The 23,232-nt window shown below is 41.1% G+C and overlaps 1 protein-coding gene across 1 annotated transcript in view; it reads right to left on the reverse strand.

Moving 5' to 3' along the window:
* Mccc1 (methylcrotonyl-CoA carboxylase subunit 1) overlaps nt 1-23,232 on the reverse strand; it is a 46,506-nt gene that overhangs the window by 13,871 nt on the left and 9,403 nt on the right. Inside the window, exons 5-13 of the mRNA XM_059265365.1 lie at nt 22,308-22,429; nt 21,673-21,820; nt 21,468-21,589; nt 18,544-18,655; nt 17,262-17,343; nt 6,302-6,429; nt 2,915-3,098; nt 2,081-2,190; nt 167-383 (exon numbers count right to left, since the gene is read on the reverse strand). Of these exons, the coding sequence (XP_059121348.1) occupies nt 167-383; nt 2,081-2,190; nt 2,915-3,098; nt 6,302-6,429; nt 17,262-17,343; nt 18,544-18,655; nt 21,468-21,589; nt 21,673-21,820; nt 22,308-22,429 (1,225 nt within the window). The remainder of the gene's footprint in view (nt 1-166; nt 384-2,080; nt 2,191-2,914; nt 3,099-6,301; nt 6,430-17,261; nt 17,344-18,543; nt 18,656-21,467; nt 21,590-21,672; nt 21,821-22,307; nt 22,430-23,232) is intronic.

Below are 23,232 nucleotides of genomic sequence, written 5' to 3' on the forward strand. Positions count from 1 at the left end.
ATACATGAAGAGTTCTTTTCCAGAGTTCTTTTTCACACTGAAAAATATCTGCATATAATAGGATCAGTCAGTGGAAGCAGAAAAGGCAAGAAAGACACACAGAAAGAGAAGCATGTTTCTTGCTGATTCAGAGACTATAGCAAGGGAAGAAAAGTGTGCTCTGTACCTTGTGTGTGAAGTCTGAAAGTACTGGTCATCTCTTTCTCTTGGAGGATGAGCCCCAAAGCTGCCTGGCATACAGCCTCTTTGGCTATGATGCTGTGGGTGGGTAGGAGTGTCTTGTGATGCTGAGGGATGAAGTCAGTGTGCACATTTCCAGCTTCGAACTCTGGGTGGCCAGACAGCCGGAGCAGGAAGTCCACATTGGTGCGCAAGCCGACAATCTAGGAAGAAAAGCAAACCCAGGTCCTGCTGAGTGGGGAAAACAATATATTCAAAAAAGCATCTGCTCTATGACCCACTGAAAAGGGTCACACTCAACTGTCACCAGATTTATCACGGCATATCTGGACTTACACTTCAAAATCCAGCTTAACAAGAGAAACAGGATGTGGGATGTGGTACAGCAGGGGTGTTTAATTGGCTCAGGTTAAACATTTAATTGGCTTAGGTTAGGAAAATGATGAATGTCAAAAATAGACATGGAATTTATTTTCAAGAGATCAAAGATTGTTATTTAGAACATTCCACAAAATAGGATGACTGCAAATGCAGGCAAGATTGTGATACTGGAGAGGGAACAAGAATAAAAAGCTTGGAAGAAACTTCCTTCCAACACTAAAATCCAAAGTTTATACATGGATATAAGAATTAAAAAAAAAGGAATATCATCAATCCTAATCACCTCCTCTCAAAAAGCAATAATAAGAGGATTAAAGATAAAGGTGACTGTGGCTTTGGGTTCATGCATTCATTCACTCTATCATCCATTCCTTATTTCACTTACTGAGCAGTTTCAGGTGCCAGGGTCTGACACAGGCTCTGGGGACAGTGAGAGAAAATAGTTGCAGCCCCTGCCTCCCAAAGGCTGCGACAGAGACTGAGGCTGCCCAAGGGGACAGAGGACATCCAAGTGTCCTGCTCGAAACACAACAACTGGAAATGGAGTCTGAGGAGTGAGCAGGACCAAGGACAGTCAACAGACAGTATAAGGTAAAGACACACCAAAGGGGAGGCAACAGACTTCTCAACACTGGGGCACTCAGGGGAGAGCAAATACAATCATAGTGTGAGAGACACGGAAATTGATGCAGATTAATAACACCCAATAATTTTAAAATCATGTGTCATAAATCCTTCTATGAAGTGAAATTAAGGGGGTTGGGACTTTTGCACCAGGAAAATTAATGTGATACAGAAAAATAAACTGTCAAATGGATGAAAATAAGTATTAATTTGCTGTGGGATGGTCTGTATGTCAAATGTGTTGCTCTGATTGGTCAGTAAATAAAACACTGATTGGCCAGTAGCCAGGCAGGAAGTATAGGTGGGACTAACAGAATTGAGAATTGAGAGAACAGGAAGGCGGAGAGAGACACTGCCAGCCGCCGCCATGACAAGCAGCATGTGAAGATGCCGGTGAGCCACGAGCCATGTGGCAAGGTATAGATTTATAGAAATGGATTAATTTAAGATATAAGAACAGTTAGCAAGAAGCCTGCCACAGCCATACAGTTTGTAAGCAATATATGTCTCTGTGTTTACTTGGTTGGGTCTGAGCGGCTGTGGGACTGGCAGGTGACAGAGATTTGTCCTGACTGTGGGCCAGGCAGGAAAACTCTAGCTACATTAATTTTTTAAAGAAAACTGACGACACTCACTTCTATAGTTGGCCTTATTTACAGATGCCTATGATTTCACTAGCATGTAGCACTGACACTAACAGCTCTATGTCTACAATCCTTTTCTTCCTAACTGAAAGTGCTCAAAGCCTACACTCGCCCTTGGGGACTTTCCCTGTGAAGACTTGTTTTGTGTCTGACATTGGAATGCAGGAATGAGGTGAGAACAGGAGCCTCTGGGGAAGACAAAGGGTCACTCTGCCGAGAAAGGGCATTGGCACAGGGCTCGGCTCACTCACGTTGTACTGATGAAGGCTGTACCTCAGTTTCGACAGGGCTGACGGGCGATCTGCGGCCCAGACAACAAGCTTTGCGATCATGGGGTCATAATGCACCGAGACTTCATCTCCTGGAATTGAGAAACACTGTCCATGTCACCACTCAGGAATGAGGCACGGCAGAACAACACATTCCTCCCATCACTTCATGCTCATCCTCACCAACGCCTGCATGGCAGGTGCCCTCAGCACAGTTTGATTTCCAGGAAACCAAGGATCAGGTGGATTTAAAAGCTTCTCCAAAATCTAACAAGGCTTTATCATGTGCTTCAGTGACACATGGGCCGGCTTTCTTCAGCCTATCTTCTTTCCCTTTCTCTCTGTGGAGGTCAAGGCAAAGCCCTACCCACTCACATTAAACTTATTTCCATTCTTAGGTTCCAAGCCTTCAGTCCCCTGTGCCCATAGGTAAGAAACTATTCTCGTGTGTTGTCCCAGGGCCTCCACATGCACACATGGCATACATACAGCAACCCACCAAACCCCACAAAGTAATTAAATAAATAAAATGTAAAACACTACACACACACACACATACACACACACACACATACACACACACACACACACACACACACACACACACACACACGAGATGATAATGCAGTTAAATCTGGGTATGGTGGTGTGATCCATAGTTCACATATGGATCATAGCTCATTAGCAGGCAAAGGTAGGACACTCACTTGAGCCCAGGAGTTTAAGTCTGGCCAACACAGTATGGCCTCATCTTAGAGAAAAGTAACTTAATGTGAGTTTAATTACAGTGATAGCTTTGATCTCACTTAGTGTTACCTTGCCGCACTCCGGTTTCAATCCTCGTAGACATGTCTGCCTGAGGGGTAGAGAGGTGAACCAGTGGTCCAGCCCCTGGCATGAAGCTATTGTCAGGGTCTTCTGCATATATTCTAGCCTCAAAGGCATGGCCCTGCAGAGGAATTTTTTCCTGGCTCAAGGGAATCCTCTCTCCTGCTGCAATCTGGTAACAAAATAGAGCTTCTTATGAAAATGCACGTTAGAGTTACTAACACTAACTAACCACTGACTCACAGGTCAGTGGTCTTGCTTATACCCTGTGAAAATGGACGTATGGATTCTATAAAGCAGTCAAATGAAATCTGTGCTGTCCATCCCCTTAAGCAGAGTCAGCCTGGGGATAATCTGTTCATTACCATGGGTTCCAGAGTTTTAAAGTGGAGAAAGCCTAATTGAAGGCTAATTTCTAAGTATAAATATCAGTGTTTAATACCATGAAAACCTAACTTTCTTACTGGTAAGACACTGTTTACATTTACAATATAATACTCAGTTCCCCAATTATCTTTATATTTCCACTTGGTGTCTGGAATTATTCACATGCATGAAGTAAGTGTGAACAGCCTATCTACACTATTTTCACCAGCAAGTGAGTGACAGAGTGAGATAGAAAGAAGAACAAGATGTTTGTGTAACCCAGATCACAAGATGGAGAGCTATGATCATCCACTGTTACTATAATACTTATCGTTTTGGCTCTTATATACAATTTGAAATACATTTTACCCATCAATTAGTATGACTTGGAAAAAGCTAATAGAGCAGTGGTTCTCAACCTTCATAACCCTGTGACCCTTTAATGCAGTTCCTCATATTGTGGTGACCCCTACACATAAAATTATTTTCACTGCTATTTCATAACTATAGTTTTGCTACTGTTATAATGTAATGTTATAATGTAATGTAAATATTTTTGGGGACAGAGGTTTGCCAAAGGGGTCACAACCCACAGGTCGAAAACTGATGTAATAGAGGACATGTGGACACTTCCTCTCTTCAATTTTCCCCCCAAGATTAAAATAATAATAATAATAATAACAACAACTCATGGAAGACACAGGAGAAAAGAGTAAAATATGATTCTGAACTGAAAAGGTAAGCACACAACAGAGACGAGAACATTCCTCAGAACCTGCAACAGAAGGGTCAGGAACTGCACACAATACAGAACCAAAGTAGAAATAACTAAATCAAGTGTGTTGATGGTGTTTCAGGCCACAGTCTCCATACCCACACTGCCTGGGCTCCATTGTCCCCACACTCACCCTGCCCAGGGAATTTTTCAAGCTTTTGTATTCAGAGTCTGGCTACAGTAAGAACCACAGAAGTCCTTGCTGGCATCCTTTCCTTTTGTGTTTCAAAATGAAACTCCTGTTGATAAGCTAGTGAGTTCTAATTGTCTTCACTTGCAAAAGAAAAAAGTGTTGGCCATGCATTGCATCTTCTAGGATATAATCTAATTTCTTGTTATACAGACTATTTTCAAACTGGCTTATTTTTACTGGCTTTTTTTTCTTTTTCTTTTTTCTTTTTTTGCCTGACACTGGCTTCCCATCCGAGTCCAGGAGAGACTGGTCCTAACTACACCTTTAGGTTGGGAATGATGTGCCATTTTCATTCTCAGAGAGACACAAGTAGCTGCAGATTTCCCAGCATCCCCCGGGTCCTGCTGGCCATCTGTGCTGTAACCTGAACTCACCTGTTGAACCACTGAGTCCTCTTTTTAAGAAGTCTCTGACTGTAGAGGCAGGCCTGAAGCCTCAATTCTTGACTCATCAACTGTCAAGGTCCCCTGCTTTCCCTATGCATGACTCCAGAGCACCTCATGCCCCATGTCAGGCCCCAGTTCCTTCATTTCTGGAATGTGCTCTGGATGATGAAAGCTTGCTTCCTTTTCTGAAGCTCCTGCATTTCCCCAAGATCCAGAAAAAAACATCCCTGGTTTTCCTTCTCATTCCTAAATGCTTAAGAACACAGTTCCTCCATAATTTTAAAGTCCTATTAGGTATCCAACGTTTTGACAATGCAACATGATGGTGTCATCTACTAAGTTCATGCCTTAGAACTTTGCAATGAAGTTATAATTAAAACAACAGCAGCACCAACAACCCCTCCTAATGTTTTAAGTAACTACAATTTTTTTGTTGGGCCACATTCAGACGTGTCTTCAGCTGCAAGCAGCCCATAGGATCACATGGTTACTGCTTCAGGAAAAAAAAAAATCCCTCTTCTTGATTCTAGAAACAAACACACTTGCTAGTTTTCTCCAACACTATTAATGTTTAGTAGCTCATTGTGCCTGGATTTCTCATTTCCATTGCCACAGAGAGACCCTGAAGAATCCTTTGGCTCAATCCGAACCACTAATCATTCACCAAGGAAACATGACAATATTGTCCACAGAAGTTTTGAGAAGACAAAGTTATCCAAATGTCATGAGTTAATCATCAAAGTATGGAAAAAAATACCTTAGACTCAGTACATGAAATGAACCAAGAATCCTTTGGAAATCAAGAATATTCATACTACTACTTTCATATTATTAGAACAGTTACAGATCGTGTGTGTGTGTGTGTGTGTGTGTGTGTGTGTGTGTTAGATACATCAACAGTGTCAAAAACTACAATACCTTCTGAACACTGGCTGTGAATGGTTACTACAAATGAGCACCTACTCATGGGCTGACAGCAGTCTGCAAATGAACTTTACATGGATCACTCTACTGCTAGAAGACCATGCCCCTCGCTCTTCACTCCCAACTCCTTAGGTCATTTCATCCTGGCTAGCATGTCTTGCCTCTAAAACCTAACATGGTCCACAATGTTGCTTTCTTGGTAGATTACAAGGCTTGGCCTGTGATCAGGACCAGATATAGTGATACAGCTCACCTGCCTATAGCCCAGGGCCTAAGCGGGGGATGAAGGTAATTGATAAATTTGGAATCTGTGTTCCTAAAGTGCCAGTAACATTGCAGCATCAGATGTTGTTTGTTTGTTTGTTTGTTTTTCAAGACAGGGTTTCTCTGTGTAGTCCTGGCTGTCCTGGAACTTGCTCTGTAGACCAGGCTGGCCTTGAATTCAGAGATCTGTCTACCTCTGCCTCCTGGGATTAAAGGCATGTGCCATCACTGCCTAGCCAGTTTTTTGTTTTTTGTTTTTTAAATCTTACATTTTCCTGTCCTCATCCTAACCACAAAAAAATGAGTCATACCCAAAGTAGTTCACAGCATGATGTATTCTCAACCCTGATCTTATTTCTGGTAGTGCCAGGGACTGAACCCAGGCATCATCCATGCTAAGCAAGCACTCTACCACTAAGCTATATCCATAGCCCAAGACTGATGTTTACTAGGAAAAACATTCTTACCCTGAACTGCCACTCCACCAAGTCAGTTCCCGTGATCATTTCAGTGACGGGATGTTCTACTTGTAGCCTTGTGTTCATCTCCATGAAATAAAAATTGTGCTCTGAGTCCATAATGAATTCCACAGTTCCTAGGAGATAAAATACAGTTGTCACACCTCAAGGGCATATAAAATCAGCAGCAAATCAAGATGTCCTATCATGAGAGCTGGAAGACAGCTCAGTAGTGAAGAGCACTAGATGTCCTCCAGAGGTGCAGTTCCCAGCACCCACATGGTGACTAACACAAATCTGATGCATTCTTCTGACCTCCACAGGTAAAATACCAATGCACATAGGAAAATAAAAATATCATTTAAAAATTTCATTAAAAAAGATTTTTTTTGTTTTGTTTTTTTTCGAGACAGGGTTTCTCTGTGTAGCTTTGTGCCTTTCCTGGAACTCACTTGGTAGTCCAGGCTGGCCTGGAACTCACAGAGATCCTCCTGGCTCTGCCTCCTGAGTGCTGGGATTAAAGGCGTGCGCCACCACCGCAGGCTAAAAAAGATTTTTTACGATGCAACACAATGAGTTTTACTGCTGCAGACTTAATTTGTGGTATATGATTTGTATTTCATGAAGAAAACACCATATTTTGCAGCAACAAATGAGTCTCAGTTTAAGATAGAGAACTGTATGAAATGTAGCAATCGAAAATATCTTTGGAATTCTGAGCAAATGCTGAGCCCAAATTATACACCAGTCTTATCTGCTGTAGTAATGAGAACACATTTGAACTGTGAGTTACTGTCCCAGCATCCCTACCCCAGAAGCCTCATACCATGACGTCCCACTTTACCTGAACTCTGGACAAAGCCTAACATTTCCCCCTTGATCCCTGTGGTTCCCTCTTAAAGTCCTTGTGAGGACGGGGGCTGTCGCTACATGATAGATCTTTTATCTCAGATGCACTGGACCCTAAGTTTAATCTTCATTACTGCTCTCCACTCCCAATAAGAAAAGTCCTTGTTAGGAACACGCCGAAAAGATTTTTTAGCTGTCCAGTATCTAAGCTGTATGCCAATCCAAGTCTATTGGTAGTCTACTAAGATCTGCAATACTCCTCCAAGCTTTTTCTTAGTAGTGCTGGGGATGGGTCCCAGACCCTAGTGCATGGTAGGCAAACATCCTTCAGTTTTATTAGATTTAATTTTACACAATAGTTTAATTACCAGCCTTCTAGGAAATGTGTGTCTACATAGAGGAGGCCTATCGGAAAATAAATAAGTAAAAGTAGAATGAATTCCTAGTTCATTTGCTGGCTAGGTGATTTAATGAACAGTTTAAAATACCAGAAAGAGTGAATGTGATTATGTATGTCTCCATATATGTGCTTATGCAGAAATAAGGAGAATGACAGCAATACCAGAAGGGACAAGGAGATAGTGGAGATACCTAACTATCATTATAAAGTACCTGCGCTTATGACATGAAATAATAACACTTGCTTTATTCATTTATGGTGTGTGTCTGTCCTTGTGTGCATCTATGAGTAGAAGCGCATACACGCCATGGCACACACGTGGAGGTCAGAGGACAACTTCTGGGAGTCGGTTCCCCGCTTCCACTGTGGGTTCTAGGGACTGAGCTCGGATGGTCAGGCTTGTATGAAAAACATCGTTGAACCCAACAGATAACCTGACAAAACCCAGAAGCTTTCGAGAGCAAAGGATGAGAAAAAACACTTCAGGCAAACACGTCACAGTGCATCTGGGGGTAGGGTAAAGGTCAAAAATGAAGGACAAAGAAAGCTCGGTTAGCACAGGCTTCGGCACTGGGAGGAAAGGCGGCTTACACACACGAGACCTAGAATCTTGCATAGCACGAGACAGGAGGATTCCACAGTGCAGTATCACTAGGATGGTCTTGAGAACATCTTGTCTGAGCTTACTGCATGCAGAGTCAAAGGTCCTAACGTTTTTCTGAATCAAGGAACCCACACAAAGGTTATGCACATACACAGGGCATCAGCCTTCAGAGCTAGTTTAAGAACAGGAAAGAGACGCTGAAGGGAAACTGCTAAGAGCTAAGGTTGGGGAAGAGCGCACATGGCTGCAAGATAAACACTGGGGGCTACGTTTTGGAATATCAGAGAGGGGTTAGAGCTCCAGTGAAATCCAGCACAGCCCATACTCTCCATCAAGTATGGGCGATCGACCCAATTCCATAGCATGCTTTCCCCCACTCCACCTGTTCTCATTAGTTTTCTGTTGCTGTGATAAAACACCATGAACAAGGCTTCTCTGAACAGAAGAAAGGGCTTACTGGGCTTACAGTCCCAGAGGGCGACAGTTGGCAAGTATGGCGGCTGGAGCAGGAAGCCGAAGGCGCACATCTGGAACCACAAGTAAGAAACAGAGTGCACTTGGAATGGCCCAAGGCTTTGAAACTTGAAAGCCTGCCTTTAGTGACATACTTCCTCCAGCAAGGCCACATTTTCTAAACCTAGCCAAACAGTTCCACCAACCGAGGATCAAGTAATCAAACACCTGAGCCTGTGGGAGACATTCTCATTTCAAACCATCAACGAAGGTGCCAGAGAGGTCAGCTCTGCCTTAAGATGAGCAGAGAAATGAAAACAGTGGGGCCACACAGAGTGAGTAATAACTGGATCTCCTCACAAACCACCTCCTTTGATTGGCAGGTGAGCAAAACTCAAGAAAAGGAAGAGTAACAATGGGGCTGTGCTCTCTCCAGAGGGTATGAAAAGATTTGCTCGACAAAGGCTGAAAACATTTACTTCTGATTTCTCAACTGACCACCTTGGAGGAAAGGAAATGGGAAGTCTTATTAGATTTTGAGAGAGAGAGAGAGAGAGAGAGAGAGAGAGAGAGAGAGAGAGAGAGAGAGAGAGAGAGTGTGTGTGTATGTGTGTGTGTGTGTGTGTGTGTGTGAGACAGGGCCTCTGGGCATATAATTGAGGTGGGGAGGCTTGCCCACTGTGTGTGGCGCCATTCCATGCCTGGTGTCCTAGATTGTGTAAGTAAAGAAAGAGAACTGACTGGCAGCAGCATGCATCCATCATTGTCTGCTTCCTGTTTGTATATTCAAAGTGACCAGATGCTTCAAGCTCCTACCCCTGTGACTTCCAGGCCATGGTGAACAGGAATCTTGTAGTGTGAGCCAGAACAAACCCTGTTTCTTAAGTAACTTTTGTTAGGTATTTTATCATAGTATCAGGAAACGAAACTACGACATCGCTGTTAAGTTTGATCTACAAATTATATTAAATATAAACAAATACATGCTTATGTGTAATATATGAACACATTTAAAATATTCTCTTCCTGTATTGTTATTAAGCAACCCACCTCTATTGCTGGTGAAACCCAATCTCTGGAGGTAGCTACACTGTATTCTGGATTTTCTCATCACAGTTACTGTCATAACCCTGGCCTCCGCTGGAACACCAGCTCATGATGCCTCCATCCCTGCACTGCTATTCCTGGAAATGCCAAGACCACCAGTGTGGGAGAGGAAACCTTTGAGAGAAGACGGCAGTCTCCTGGGTGGTAAAAACTCATTGCTTTTTGATACAGACAGCAACCCAAAGCCACAGGCAGACTGGAGCCTGGACAGACCTCAATTCTGCTCACGCTTTTCTCTTTTTAACATGTAATTTTTGCCTCTAAAATGTTTTAATTGGATCATTTCTCCTTATTTTCTTTTCATAATTGTCTTTCCTTCTCTCTGGGATGCTAACTAAGGATTAGGGCAAGGATAACACATTTCTGTGGTGTTTATATTTAATTTGGTCTTCTTTTTCTCTCTTTTTTCATTTATCACTTCTAAAATTTTATTTTCCAGCCTTGTACACCTTTAATCCCACCACCTGGGAGACTGAGGCAGGCAGATTTCAGTAGTTGGGGGTTAGCCTGGTCTACTTCTGTCTTAGGGTTTCTGTTGCTGTGAAGAGACACCATGACCATGGCAACTCTTATAAAGGAAAACATTTGATTGTGGTGGCTTGCTTATATGTCAGAGGTTTATTTCATTAGTGTCATGATGGGAAGCAAGGCACCATGCAGAAAGACATGGTGCCGGAGAGGTAGCTGAGGGTTCTTACATCTTGACTCACAGGCAATAGGAAGTGGGCTGTCTCAGTGGATATATGAGACCTCAAAGCCCCACCTTCACAGTGACACACTGCTGCCAAGCCAACAAGGCCACATCTACTCCAACAAGGCCACACCTCCTAATAGTGCCACTCCCTTTGGGTGTCATTTTCTTTCAAACCACCATAACATAGTTCCCAGCCAGCCAGAGCTACATAGTAAGTCTTGTCTCAAAAACAAACTTTTTTCCTCCATTTTTCATTTCCTTTCAAATATTTTTGTTTTATTATTCTTTTGTTATTCCTCTTTTGTTACTTGTATTGTACTAGTAAAAGCTTTTAAAGAGTTGCTGTGATGTTTCTGTATCTGGATGTAATATGATGGCACTGTTACTACTGTTTTCTTCTTTCTCAATGGTAATAGAGCTAGAGCCTGATGCCTTAAGCATGATGGAGGGATACTGTGGTACAGAGTATACCCAGCCCAGCTTTAAGAACCTGTGCCTCAATCCAACCATGACATAGTTCTCCCTCAATCTTGATGTGCTCATTACTTTCCTTGTTGCTGTGAAAAAAAAAATCCCTCATCAAAGCAATCTAAGGGTTTATTTGGGCTCAAAGTTCAGGGGGGATGGTCTATCATGACAGTAAGGCAAGACTGTCATATTTTGTCCAGAGGCAGGAAGAAGAGAGTACTGAATGCTGGTGCACTGACATGAGTCCTCTCACTTCTATTACTTAATCTAGATAATCCTTCATAGGCACATCCCTATAGTCTCGCTGGTGATTCTGGAGCCTGTCAAGTTGACAATCAATGTTAACCTTCATGCTTGGCAGAGGAACTGATCATACACCAAGCCCCCAATTGATGACTGAGCCATACACAGTGAGCATAAGTAAGGAATGTCTGGGGCCCTATTCCTTCACCCCCATAGCAGCACACCAAGGAATGATCTAAGTTTAGTAGCTTCCATACACTCCAGACCACATGTGGCTGGCACATCTGGAGGAACACACACACACACACACACTAAAGCTCTGTGGAGTCAGGCTTGGTGGTGCTCACCTGCAATTCTAGCAGCACAGAAGCTAAGCACAGAGGCTGAGCACGGAGGCTGAGCACGGAGGATCACCACCACATTAAGCCTGCGTTATACTGTGAGACTCTGCCTCAAAAACAAATACAAATAAGCAAAAACCCAGTTGAAAGAATCAATAGACGAGATCAAGGAAAGGAAAGGACACTAGGGCTTGAAGATTAGAACAGACTGTAATAAAGAAAACCAGCAAGGATGCACAGAACACACAGGGCCACCGAGACACCGGAGAGAGGATGAGAGGACAACCAACGAACAACGGTGTGGTCTAATGCCACAGAAAACCCACTCAGTGAAGTAATAACAGAATTTCTCATTCTTGGGAAACACAGACATCCAAGTACAGGAGGCATTTAGAACTCTATTAGATGCAACCAGAAAGGAACCATTCTATGTGTCCATTAAACTGCCAAAAGCATAAAGAACCTCAAAAACAGCAAGACAGAGAAGTACCACATCACTTCCAAAGAGAAACCTGCCAGGATAACAGAGTTTTCTGCAGAAACTCTGAAAGCAAGGAGGGTATGAAATGCTGTATTTTAAACCCTGAGAGAAAAATAACAGCCAATGTAGAGTCCTGTCTAAAAGAACTATCCTTCATAATCAAAGGAGAAATAAAGGCTGTCAATACAGGCAAAAACTAAAGAAACTCATGGCCAACAATTCAGTGTTATAGAAAATTCTCTTATTTATTTATCAATTTATTAATTTACTTATTTATTTGAGACAAGATCTCTCTACATAGCTCTGGCTATCCTGGAACTCACTCTGTAGGCTAGTTGGCCTCAAACTCACAGAGATCTGCCTGCCTCTGCCTCCAGAGTGCTGGGATTAAAGGCGTGCACTACCACACCAGCTTTATAGAAAATTCTTTTTTTTTTTTAAAGATTTATTTATTTATTATGTATAGAGCATGTATGACTGCAGGCCAGAAGAGGGCACCAGATCTCATTACAGATGGTTGTGAGCCACCATGTGGTTGCTGGGAATTGAACTCAGGACCTCTGGAAGAACAGTCAGTGCTCTTAACCCCTGAGCCATCTCTCCAGCCCCTATAGAAAATTCTTAAATGAATCCTCTATCCACAGCTGGAAGCAATATTAATAAGCATGAGAAGAGGAGAAAGAAGAAAATTCAGTGAGAGGAATAATCAAGCAAATCAGGTATGATTCAAACACTGTTAATTCATTAAACTAGAGCCCCTAATGCAACAAAGAGAAAGGCATGAACACAGGTTACTGAAAACAACTAGAGGAAAGCATCACAATGACAAGAACTGGTACATGCCATGAGTAACAACCCTGAACATGAAGGATCTTAATTTACCAATGAAAAGATTGAGTGTCTGACTGAATTAACAACAAGAACCACCAGTTAGCTGCTACAAGAAACTCACAGCATCAATAAAAGCACATACAGACTAAAAGTGAAAGGGTAGAAAATGAAAGTATGAAGAAACAGAATCAGAAAACACCCAGGAGCAACTATACTCATATTATACAAACAGGCTTCACACCACAACTGCTCAAAAAGGTAGACATATCAATAAGAGAAACCATTCACCATGAAAACATAAAACTGTAAATGTTTGATATATATGCATCAGACATCAAAACATTCCATTTTAAAATAAACATGACAGAAAACTGAGGGGGAGGCAGACCCTAATATATCACTTTCACCTAGTGCTCATTAATTTTTGTCAACTTGACAAAAACTAGACTCACCAGGAAGAGGCAACTTCAGCTGAGGAGCTGCCTCCATCAGAATGGCCTGTGGGCATGTCTTTGGTGTTTTTCTTGATTGATGTGGGAGGGCCTAGCCCACTATAGGCAGTACCACCCCCTGGGCAAGTGATCCTGGATTGTATAATAATTCAGACTGAGCAAGCCAAGCGGAACAAACCAGTAAATAGTATTCTCATATGGCCTGAAAGTTAAGACTCTTGGGATGAAGAAGGAACTTAAAGAGGGGAAGAGGGATGGTAGAAGGGAAGGGTGAACATGATCAAAGCATCATATGTGGAAATGTCACAGCGAAAACCCACTGATTTGAATAATACACAATAGTTGTAATAATAAAAACAGACATCATATGGTATTTGCTCTCAAAAGACAGTGGTATTAAACTAGAAACCAGTATCAGAAATATACCTGAAAACTAAAGAAAACTTCGTATTTTATATTAAATGAAAATACAATTAAAATGAATGGATGTAGCAGAGACAGTGAGACAGTGTCTATGGATTTATAGCTGCAAATGTATAAGAAAGGAAGAAAGAGAGTATCAAATTAAATCTAAAAATCCAGTAACAGAAGTCAAACAATACAAATCACAACAGAGGGCTAGAGAGATGGCCCAGCAGGCTTGCTGCCAAGCCTGACAACCCTAGTTCAATCCCTGGACATGAAGAGAACAGACTCCCAAGAGTCATCCCCTGATCTCCTCTTGTGTGCTGTGGCACACCCATGTGCTTGTGAGCACACAGATACAACTATCTACTGATCTATGCTCACGGAAGCACTATTCACAGTAGCCAGTCAAATGAGCGGTTAAAGAAGAGTGAGGCTGGGAAAACGGAAATCAAAACATGTTAGGTTTCCAGTTCACCCCAGTTAGACTGGCTAATTAAAAAAAATACCAAGAAAAAGTGCACATACATACACATACACAGAGAATAAATAAATGTAATAAAAGGTCTTTAAAAATTATAGCAGGCTGGGCATGTTGACACATACACTTAATTCCAGCACTTGAAAGGCAGTTGGAGGACTGTGTATTCAAGGCAAGCCGAGGCTACATAGTGAAACCTTGCCAAAATAAATAAATAAAATATATCCAGAAATCAATGAAATAAAATCAATACAGAAAAATAAAAAAATATGTCCTTGAAAAGAACAATAAAATCAATACCATTTAGCTAGGCTGAGAGAAATAAACACAAATGGCCAATGTCAGAAATGGAAGAACATCAGCACAGGTCTCAAGGACATCAAAGGGATAATGTTACCTTTTCTCTGTTTGCTGCTTCCTATTGAGCCCAGAACCTTCCATGTGGGAGGCATGTGTTTTCCCACTGACCTGAATTGCCAGACCTAAGGGAGTATTATCAACAACTCTTGGCTCATAAACTCAATGATCTAGATAAAACAGACCAATTCCTCAAAAGGCACAATTTGCCCAAACACACAAGAAACTGACATCTGAACAATCTCAATCTCTCCTACGCACACACACACACACACACACACACACACACACACACACACACCCATCAGGGGACAAGAGATGGTCTAGTGGTCAATAGCACTGGCTTCTCTTGCATGTGATCTGGGTTGGAGCCCCAGCACCCATATGACAGATCACAGCCATCTGTAACCCCAGTTCCAAAGGATTAACATGTTCTTCTGGCCTCTTCAAGCACCATACACACACATACTGTGCACACATACATGTAGGCAAACTACTCATATACATAAAAATAAATCTTAAAAAAATGTGAAAAACCTGAATCAATTGTTGCATTAATGATTCAGGAGAATAGCAAAGCTGGAGGAGTAACAGTACTCAGCTTTAAGACTTACTATAAAGGCTACAGCTAAACCAAGAGTGTATGGTATTGCTAAATGAGCAGATGAGTGGACGAGAAAAGCAAGCCTAGACATAGAGACACGTAAATATACTAACCTATGGCAAAGGGGCACAGGCAATACAATGGCACAAAGTCTCTCTATATTGTTGAGCTAGCTATTTGGGGTCCTTTGTCTCTTAATATAAACTTTGGAATCGGTTTACGGATATTCACAAAATAACTTGCTGGGATAATGGTACTGAAACAAAAACATTCAGAAGAAAATAAGGAATCTAGACATATATTTTATATTTTTCACAAGTATTAATTCAAAACAGACAACATGTCTAAATGTAAACTGCAAAACTACAGCCCTAGAAAGTGACATACAAGACTATCTAGATAAACTGAGTATAGCAATGACATTTACACACACACACACCAAAGACACAGCCCATGGAAGAGCTGACAGGTAAGATTTCATCAAAATGGAAAACATCCCCTCTCCAAAAGACATCCTGAAAAAGCGAGAGGCAAGCTGCAGACTGAGTATTTATAAAACAAATATAAAAATGACTAAAAAATGGATGAAAGACTCGGACCCTTTATCAAAGATATATGGATGGCAAAGAAGGATGAGATGCTTCATAAATAACTCAGTAGGGAGAAAAAATTAAAACAATGGAGGCTGAGATGTAGTTCATCTGTACACGCCTGCTGCCTAGCATGCCTAAGGCTCTGTGGTCAATCCCCAAAATGCAAGATGAATGAATGAATGAATGAATAAGTAAAGCAATGGGATAATAAATGGTCAACAATCTGAAGCACTGATATCCTAGTTTGCTCAGATGCAACTTGGGGAAAGGGTGTAATTCATCTTACAGTCCATCACCGAGGAAAGCCAGGGCAGGAGTTCAAGCAGTGGTGCTCACCAGCTCACTCACTCATGGCTTGCTCACTTGCTTTTCACACAATCCAAGATGGCCTCCTCTGGGATGGTACCACCCACAGTGTGCTGGGCCCGCCAATATCAATCATTAATCAAGAAAATGTCCCACAGACACGCCCTTGGGACAATCTGATGGAGGCAATTCCTAACTGAGGTTCCATTTTTCCAGGTGACTGTAGTTTGTGTCATCATGACAAAGACTGACCAGCACAACTGACAATGCAAATGCTGTAGGAGATTGGAGTGGGAACTGTAAACTGTTGATGGGAATGTAAAAATAGTACTACATTTTGGAAGAGAGTTTGACAGTTTCTTTCAAATCAGAAAGCCAATCAGAAAAGGCTTTGCACTGCATGATTTCAACTATAGACATTCTTACAAAGGTAAACCATGAAGGCAGGATAAAGATAGATGGTTGCCAGTATTTAAGGCTGAGGAAGAGCAGAGAGGATATCTATGTCAATGAAACTATTCTGAATTATACTACTAGTGCAAGAGTAGGTACATTCATTACACATTTGTCAAAACTCATAGGATGTATAATACTAAGGGTAAGCTCTAAAGTAGCTGTTCTCAACCTATGGGTCTCAACCTTTTTTGGGGCTGGAACAACCCTTCCACAGGGATCACATATCAGATATCCTGCATATCAGATATTTGCATTACACTCCATAACAGTAGCAAGATTGAAGTTATGAAGTAGCAATGAAATAATTTTATGGTTAGGACTCACCGCAACATGAGGAACTGTATTAATGGTTGCAGCATTAGAAAGGGTGAGAACCACTTCCCTAAACTATGGACTAGGGTAGGGTGTGAACCATGTAGGTTCACACAGGGTATGACCTGGTCCAGAGATGCTAACACAGCTGGAGGCTGGGTGGGGCAGGTGATGTGTAAGTACAACTCCAGCTTTCTGTTCAGTTTTGTTGTGATCTGAAAGACTTTTGGGTGTATCTCCATAGTAACGCTCTTGCCTAGCATAATGTGAGGCCCTGGCTTCAATTCTTAGCTCTATTAACAAACAAAAACTATGCTCTAAAAATAAAAGTGAAAATTGATTTGTTTTATTTTGAAATAGAATAGGAAGTAGTAAACTTCCACATATCTGATTAGGCTAAGGACTGGCTAGGAAAAGGTTTCTTAAAAGTGTACTTCTTACTATAGATACAGTAAAAACATTTAGGGGGCCCGATTTATGTCCCTCTCATCTCCTGAAAGAAGATAATTTTTGCAAGGAAGTTTTAACATACCTGCTCCCACATACTCGACAGCCTGAGCAGCCCTGACTGCGGCCTCCCCCAGCTTTCTTCTTACTTCAGGATTAATACCAGGCTACAGGAAGGTATTAAAAATAATTTCCATTAGTACTGATCTCTATACATTTCTACCAGATGCAAAAACAATTAAAATGGACATTAGATAATATGTATATTAAATAACTGCATTGAAAGATAATATACCAATTTGTCTGTCAATATACCAAAGTTTGAATGCTTCTGCTAGTAATGTCTATGAACCACAGATATTACTCAGTACAATTACACATCTTTATCCCTTGTATTTGCATAACAACCTTCATAACTATATGAAAAATGACGAGTATTGAGCTGGAAAGATGGGTCAGCAGTTAAGAGTATGTACTGCTCTTGCAGAGGGGTAGGGTTTGATTCCCAGAATGCATATCAGGCAGCTCACAACCTGCAGAGGAACCCAAGAGCATCTGATGCCACCTGCTTCTACAGGCACTGTTTAAAACAATGTTCTACACACAGACATTGGTAATCACTGCTTAAAAACTATGTCTTACTGCAGTTGTTGACATGTACTTCAAATATCTCACATATTCTGCAACCAAAATTATATTTTGAATAGTGTAAGAACTGGCTCACTAGAAACCTCAGACCCTGATGTTTCAGAAATACATATAACACATATTTCACGAATGGCGGTTGTAAACACCACAGAAATATAAACTCAAAAATAGGAAGCCCTCGCTTTGACCCTCACAGCAACCTGAACCAAGTAAGGGATAGAAACAGTAAGGGGAAGTTGTCAAAGAGAAACTACATTTCCTCCACAGTGTAACTATTGGGCAAGAAGATGACTATCACAGTTTGGGAACATGCTGAAACAGTGGTTAAAACAAGACTCTTCTCTATGAAAAAGATGTCCAACAAACCAGATAATTCCATTTTATTCATGTAATTAATTCTAGTTAATGACAGTGTGCTCTAACATCACTGTCGAGTTGCTAACGCTTAGTCAGATACTTGCACCAAGGTAGATCTTCCTGGACTGTGTCCAGAAGGAACATGGCTCACTTGTATCTCTGTATTGTTCAGAACAATACTGCCCCCCACATCACACCCCCAACCCCCATGGATCCTCAGCTATGCACCAAAGTATTATCATTGCATTCCTAGTCAGATGCTAGGGATAGGAGAAGTTAGCTTTACAGATCTGATGTGAAAATAGGATTGAGCAAAGTTTGCATTCAAGAGAACCTCAGAAATGTCCTTTCAGGTTTCTTACCGCTGGGGCCTCCTCGATGATCTTCTGATGTCGCCTCTGCACACTACAGTCTCTTTCAAACAAGTATACTGTGTTGCCATGGTGATCACCAAACACCTGGACTTCCACATGCCTATTTCAAGCAGAAACCAATGTGTAAATATACTTCATTAAGGGTTCAAAGATTTCACATTTATCAACCCAAACTCTTGGCCAAAATGACCAAGATTCCTCCATTTTCTCTGAGGAAGATATGGTCTTCTGGAGTCCGTGTTGAGGTTACAGATTTAGAAACATAGCTACAGTCTTGTAAAGTCCAAATAAGAGGGCTTCTACTTGGATGACAAACACCAGAGAAAACAAATGTACATGTCTGAAACGACTGTTAGGTAAGAAGAGTGAAAATACAGGAGATTTGAAATTGGGGTACACCACAAAGGAAAAAAATCAAAGGCTGATAAACTTGTTTACAAAAGTTATTACAAACTATAGTTCATAAAAAGGTCAGTAATAACCAACTTTTTAAAGAAAACAAAAAACTGTTACAGTCAGACTCTACAAACATGGAAGACTGAAATCAATATCTCATCTCTAAAGGAGCTAAAAAGTAAGTCAAACAATAAGTTAAAAGTAGTAAATCAGCCGGGCGGCAGTGGCTCACGCCTTTAATCTCAGCACTCGGGAGGCAGAGCCAGGCGGATCTCTGTGAGTTCGAGGCCAGCCTGGTCTCCAAAGTGAGTTCCAGGAAAGGCGCAAAGCTACACAGAGAAACCCTGTCTCAAAAAACAAAAAACAAAACAAAACAAAAAAAAGTAGTAAATCAAACAAGTACATAAAAGATATAGATCATTAGTATTTCAAGAGTGTCCTGACATTAAATCATGAAAAACCAAAAAGGCATTTTAATATTGAGTAAAAAAAACAAAAAACAAAAACTAGCAAAATTCTGACAAGTCATACTGAGAGTGAACACACGTAATGCCTATACAAATGAAGCTCACACATTACTTGGTCCTAGCTAACAACCCAGGGCGAGTGAAGTCATGGGTCTTGGAGAAGAACATACAAGCACCACTTTACTAAACCAGTGTAATCCCTAACAACAATCTAAACATCTGCCTTCACATCCACAGGTAAGTGTTGCTAGCCCTCATCCCTCATCAAGGAAACTTCTTTTTGCAACAAATGGAGACCATTACAGAAAACCACAAATAAGCAAAACACAAACTTGTGGATCCTATTCCCACATGAATACATCTACAAATCACTCCTGCACCTAAGGCTCAGGGAACATTGTAGGAAAGGGGGAGGGACAATTGCAAGGGGCAGAGGATCAAAGCAGAAGCTGTGCTCTCCTAATTATTGATCTGTTTTGAATTGATTTATTTCTTAACTATCAAACTGCAATTAAATTTTATTTATTGTGTCAGGCTCAGGTAAAGTTCCATTATTGTTTTAAGATTTACTTATTTTTGTTTTATGTGTATGAGTGTTTTGCCTGAATGTATGTCTATGCACCACACTCATGCCTGGGGCCTGACCCACATAGCCAGAGAGGTCATTGGATCCTCTGTAACTTGAGTTACAGACGGTTGTGAGCTGCCAGGTGGGTGCTGGGAATTAAACTCAGGTCCTCTGCAAGAACAGCCAGTATTCTTACCTGCTGGACATCTCCCTCCAGCCCTCCAGTTCCATCTTTATAAAGTGTAAAACAAAACCAAAAACAACTCAGGGTCCTCTTTAAAGAGAAGATAACATTAAAGAGAGTTCTTCCTGGACTCTTTTTAAAAAAAGAACTTAGAGCTTCAAGTTCATTGCCTGCAAGGTAAAGCCTTTCTATGCATGGTTCACACATGAACTGTTCTTTCCACTTGACTTAAAAGATATATATATATCCACACACATACATATGTACATATACACATATGTGTATGTATATGTATATGTATATATATTATGTATGTATATGTATACACACATATATATTAACACACACACACACACATATATATATTAGACACAAAAATCTAGGACATAGGAAATTTTACAATCATTATCATACTTTTAAAAACAGGAAAAGCTAGGAATCTTTATGGTCCTCTCTGGTAGTATCTAAAGATGCTCCTCAGTGCAGCAGTTTAGAATGTGAACTCTGGAGTCAAATTGCCTGCACTCAAATTCCAGATTTACAACTTAGTAGTTGGTGACCACAGGCAGCAAGAGTTACTCTATTGTGTAGTGCCTTGATGCACAAACTGAAAGTAGGAATACATTTCTGGGGTTGTTAGAATTAGGACAATAAGATCACCTAGAATAGGAAAACATTGAATCTAGCACATGATTAGTGTTAGCTAGGAGGACTACTGCTTAACATAAAATGATGACAAAAATCTTCATAACTGAATCTGGTTAACTAACAAGTTCCATTTTTTTTAATCCCTCAACTAATGCCAAGAGCTCTGTAAACACAGCTGATTCTTAGAAGAACATATTTATACTGGAAGAAAATCCTAAGTTTCACCAGTAATAAACGGACTCCAGGACATCAACGTCACAGGGCCATTCTGCCTTAAACCAAAGTACTAAGGCAGAATCATTGTTTACTAATGTAGAAAGATACCTGGAGTATATCACTGAATAACATTATAATGTTATAAATGATTCTATCTACTGTTCTTCTGGGCATATTTGTTTCTTATGTGTTTGTGCATGAGTTTTCTATCAACATAGAAGAAAATATTGAGATGCAAGCATACTGTCCTCTAACCTATGACTACATATGTACAACTGGGGGACTTCAAGATCTTATACAGTGTTACAACATCAGAGCTTAAAGAATATACAGGCACTGCTTAACACACACACACACACACACACACACACACACACACACACACACACACACACACATTCCAAAGCCAAAAAAACCAAACCAGCAAGTTGACCTTGGGGTGTCCACGAACTTCTCGATCAACATAGCATCATCATTGAAAGACTTCTTAGCTTCTCTCCGGGCTGATTCTAACTGCTCTTGGAATTCTTTTTCAGATCTAATGATCCTCATGCCCTAAGAAAGCAAGAATTGTGTGACCACGACATAAACACAGACCTCTAGCTGGAAATGGCAGGGAAGGGTACCCACAACCTTACTTTTCCTCCTCCACCACGGACAGCTTTGATCATAACAGGGTACCCGATTTTCCCAGCATGCTCTTTCAGGCACTGGTCAGACTGGTCCTCGCCATGGTAACCTTCCACGACAGGGACTCCAGCAGCAGCCATGATGGACTTGGATGTGCTTTAGAGTAAAAACACCAAGATGCCCCAATTCTGTGATATCGACAAATCCTAACTGTTTGAAGAATCATTGCACAAGTAAAGGAAGGACTTCAGCCTGGGATCAACATTATAGCACACACTAAAACTCCTTGTTACACACTTGCCCTTACTTCCCGTAGTAGATCATCCCACCGTCTTCGAACCCCACACAGCTAATATATATCTTAAAAATACTAATTACTTGTATGTTTTCCATAATTCAGTGGAATTTTCCAACATGCCAGAAGAGTAACAACAAGAGTATAATTTAGAACACCCGTTAACAAAGCTGGCAAGATGGCTCAGAGGGTAAAGTGTGTGCCCTGCAAGCCGCGAGCTTGGTCTTCAGAACCCATGGAAAGGTGGAAGGCTTGCATGTGCACACACATGTACACACACAAAATAATAATTTAAAAAATATCTGCTGTAATAAAACAGACTACTTCAATTTGCCTTATGATGCTTACCTCTTTATACCCATATCTCTAATTGCAGATGAAGGAGGGCCTATAAAAATAATCCCTTCTTGCTTACAAAGTTCAGCAAATTCCATGTTTTCTGAAAGAAAGCCATATCCTGGATGGATGGCCTATAAAGGAGAGAAAGCACATAACTTACTAGCTAGCAGGGCTTTGGTGCTGGCAATGCGCCCTCCCCTGGGGAGATTTCTCCAGAGACGGCTGACAAGACACCAAAGGCTCTGTCATAGCATGCTCCCAAAGAGATGTCTACAGCATTCATGTTGGAATATGAAGTCTGTTGGCACCAGGAAAACCTGTTTCTTTCTTTCACGTGCTGCTGCCTCACAGGTGCTAGGCAGTGGTCTCCCATGGAGTTACACCCTCAGCCTAGTGTCTTCTACTGCAGTCGTATATACGAACCCTACCAGGTACCGTTCAGGCGATTTTAAGCATGTGATTCACAATGACGATGCTCTCCTATTGCTATCACCACCCATCTCCGAAATGTTACCACCATCCCAGACACGATTCCTGGGACCAAGCAGCCACTATTTTCTTTTCATTTCTCTTCTATGAATTTACAAATCTAGGTATCTTCTATCGATGGAATTCTTGTCTGTCTATGGCTTATTTAACTTAGCATGTTTTCACATTCCTTGGCAACTTGCACCAGAATTTTACTCATTTTTAAGGCTAATATTTCACTATATGTAAATTCCACATTTGGTCATCCACTAATCTGTTCACAGACATGTGAGTTGTTTCTATCTTTTTTTAAATCTATAAATAATATGACTGTGAACCTTGGTGTACAAGTATGAGCCCCTAGTATAAACTCTCCAACGTACACTTCGAAGTACAATTAATAGGCTAGTGAGAGATTTCAGTGGGTAAAGTGCCCACAGAAAGCTAGACAACTTGAGTTTGATTC

Source organism: Peromyscus eremicus, chromosome 6 (assembly GCF_949786415.1).
Source record: "Peromyscus eremicus chromosome 6, PerEre_H2_v1, whole genome shotgun sequence".
NCBI lineage: Eukaryota > Metazoa > Chordata > Mammalia > Rodentia > Cricetidae > Peromyscus > Peromyscus eremicus.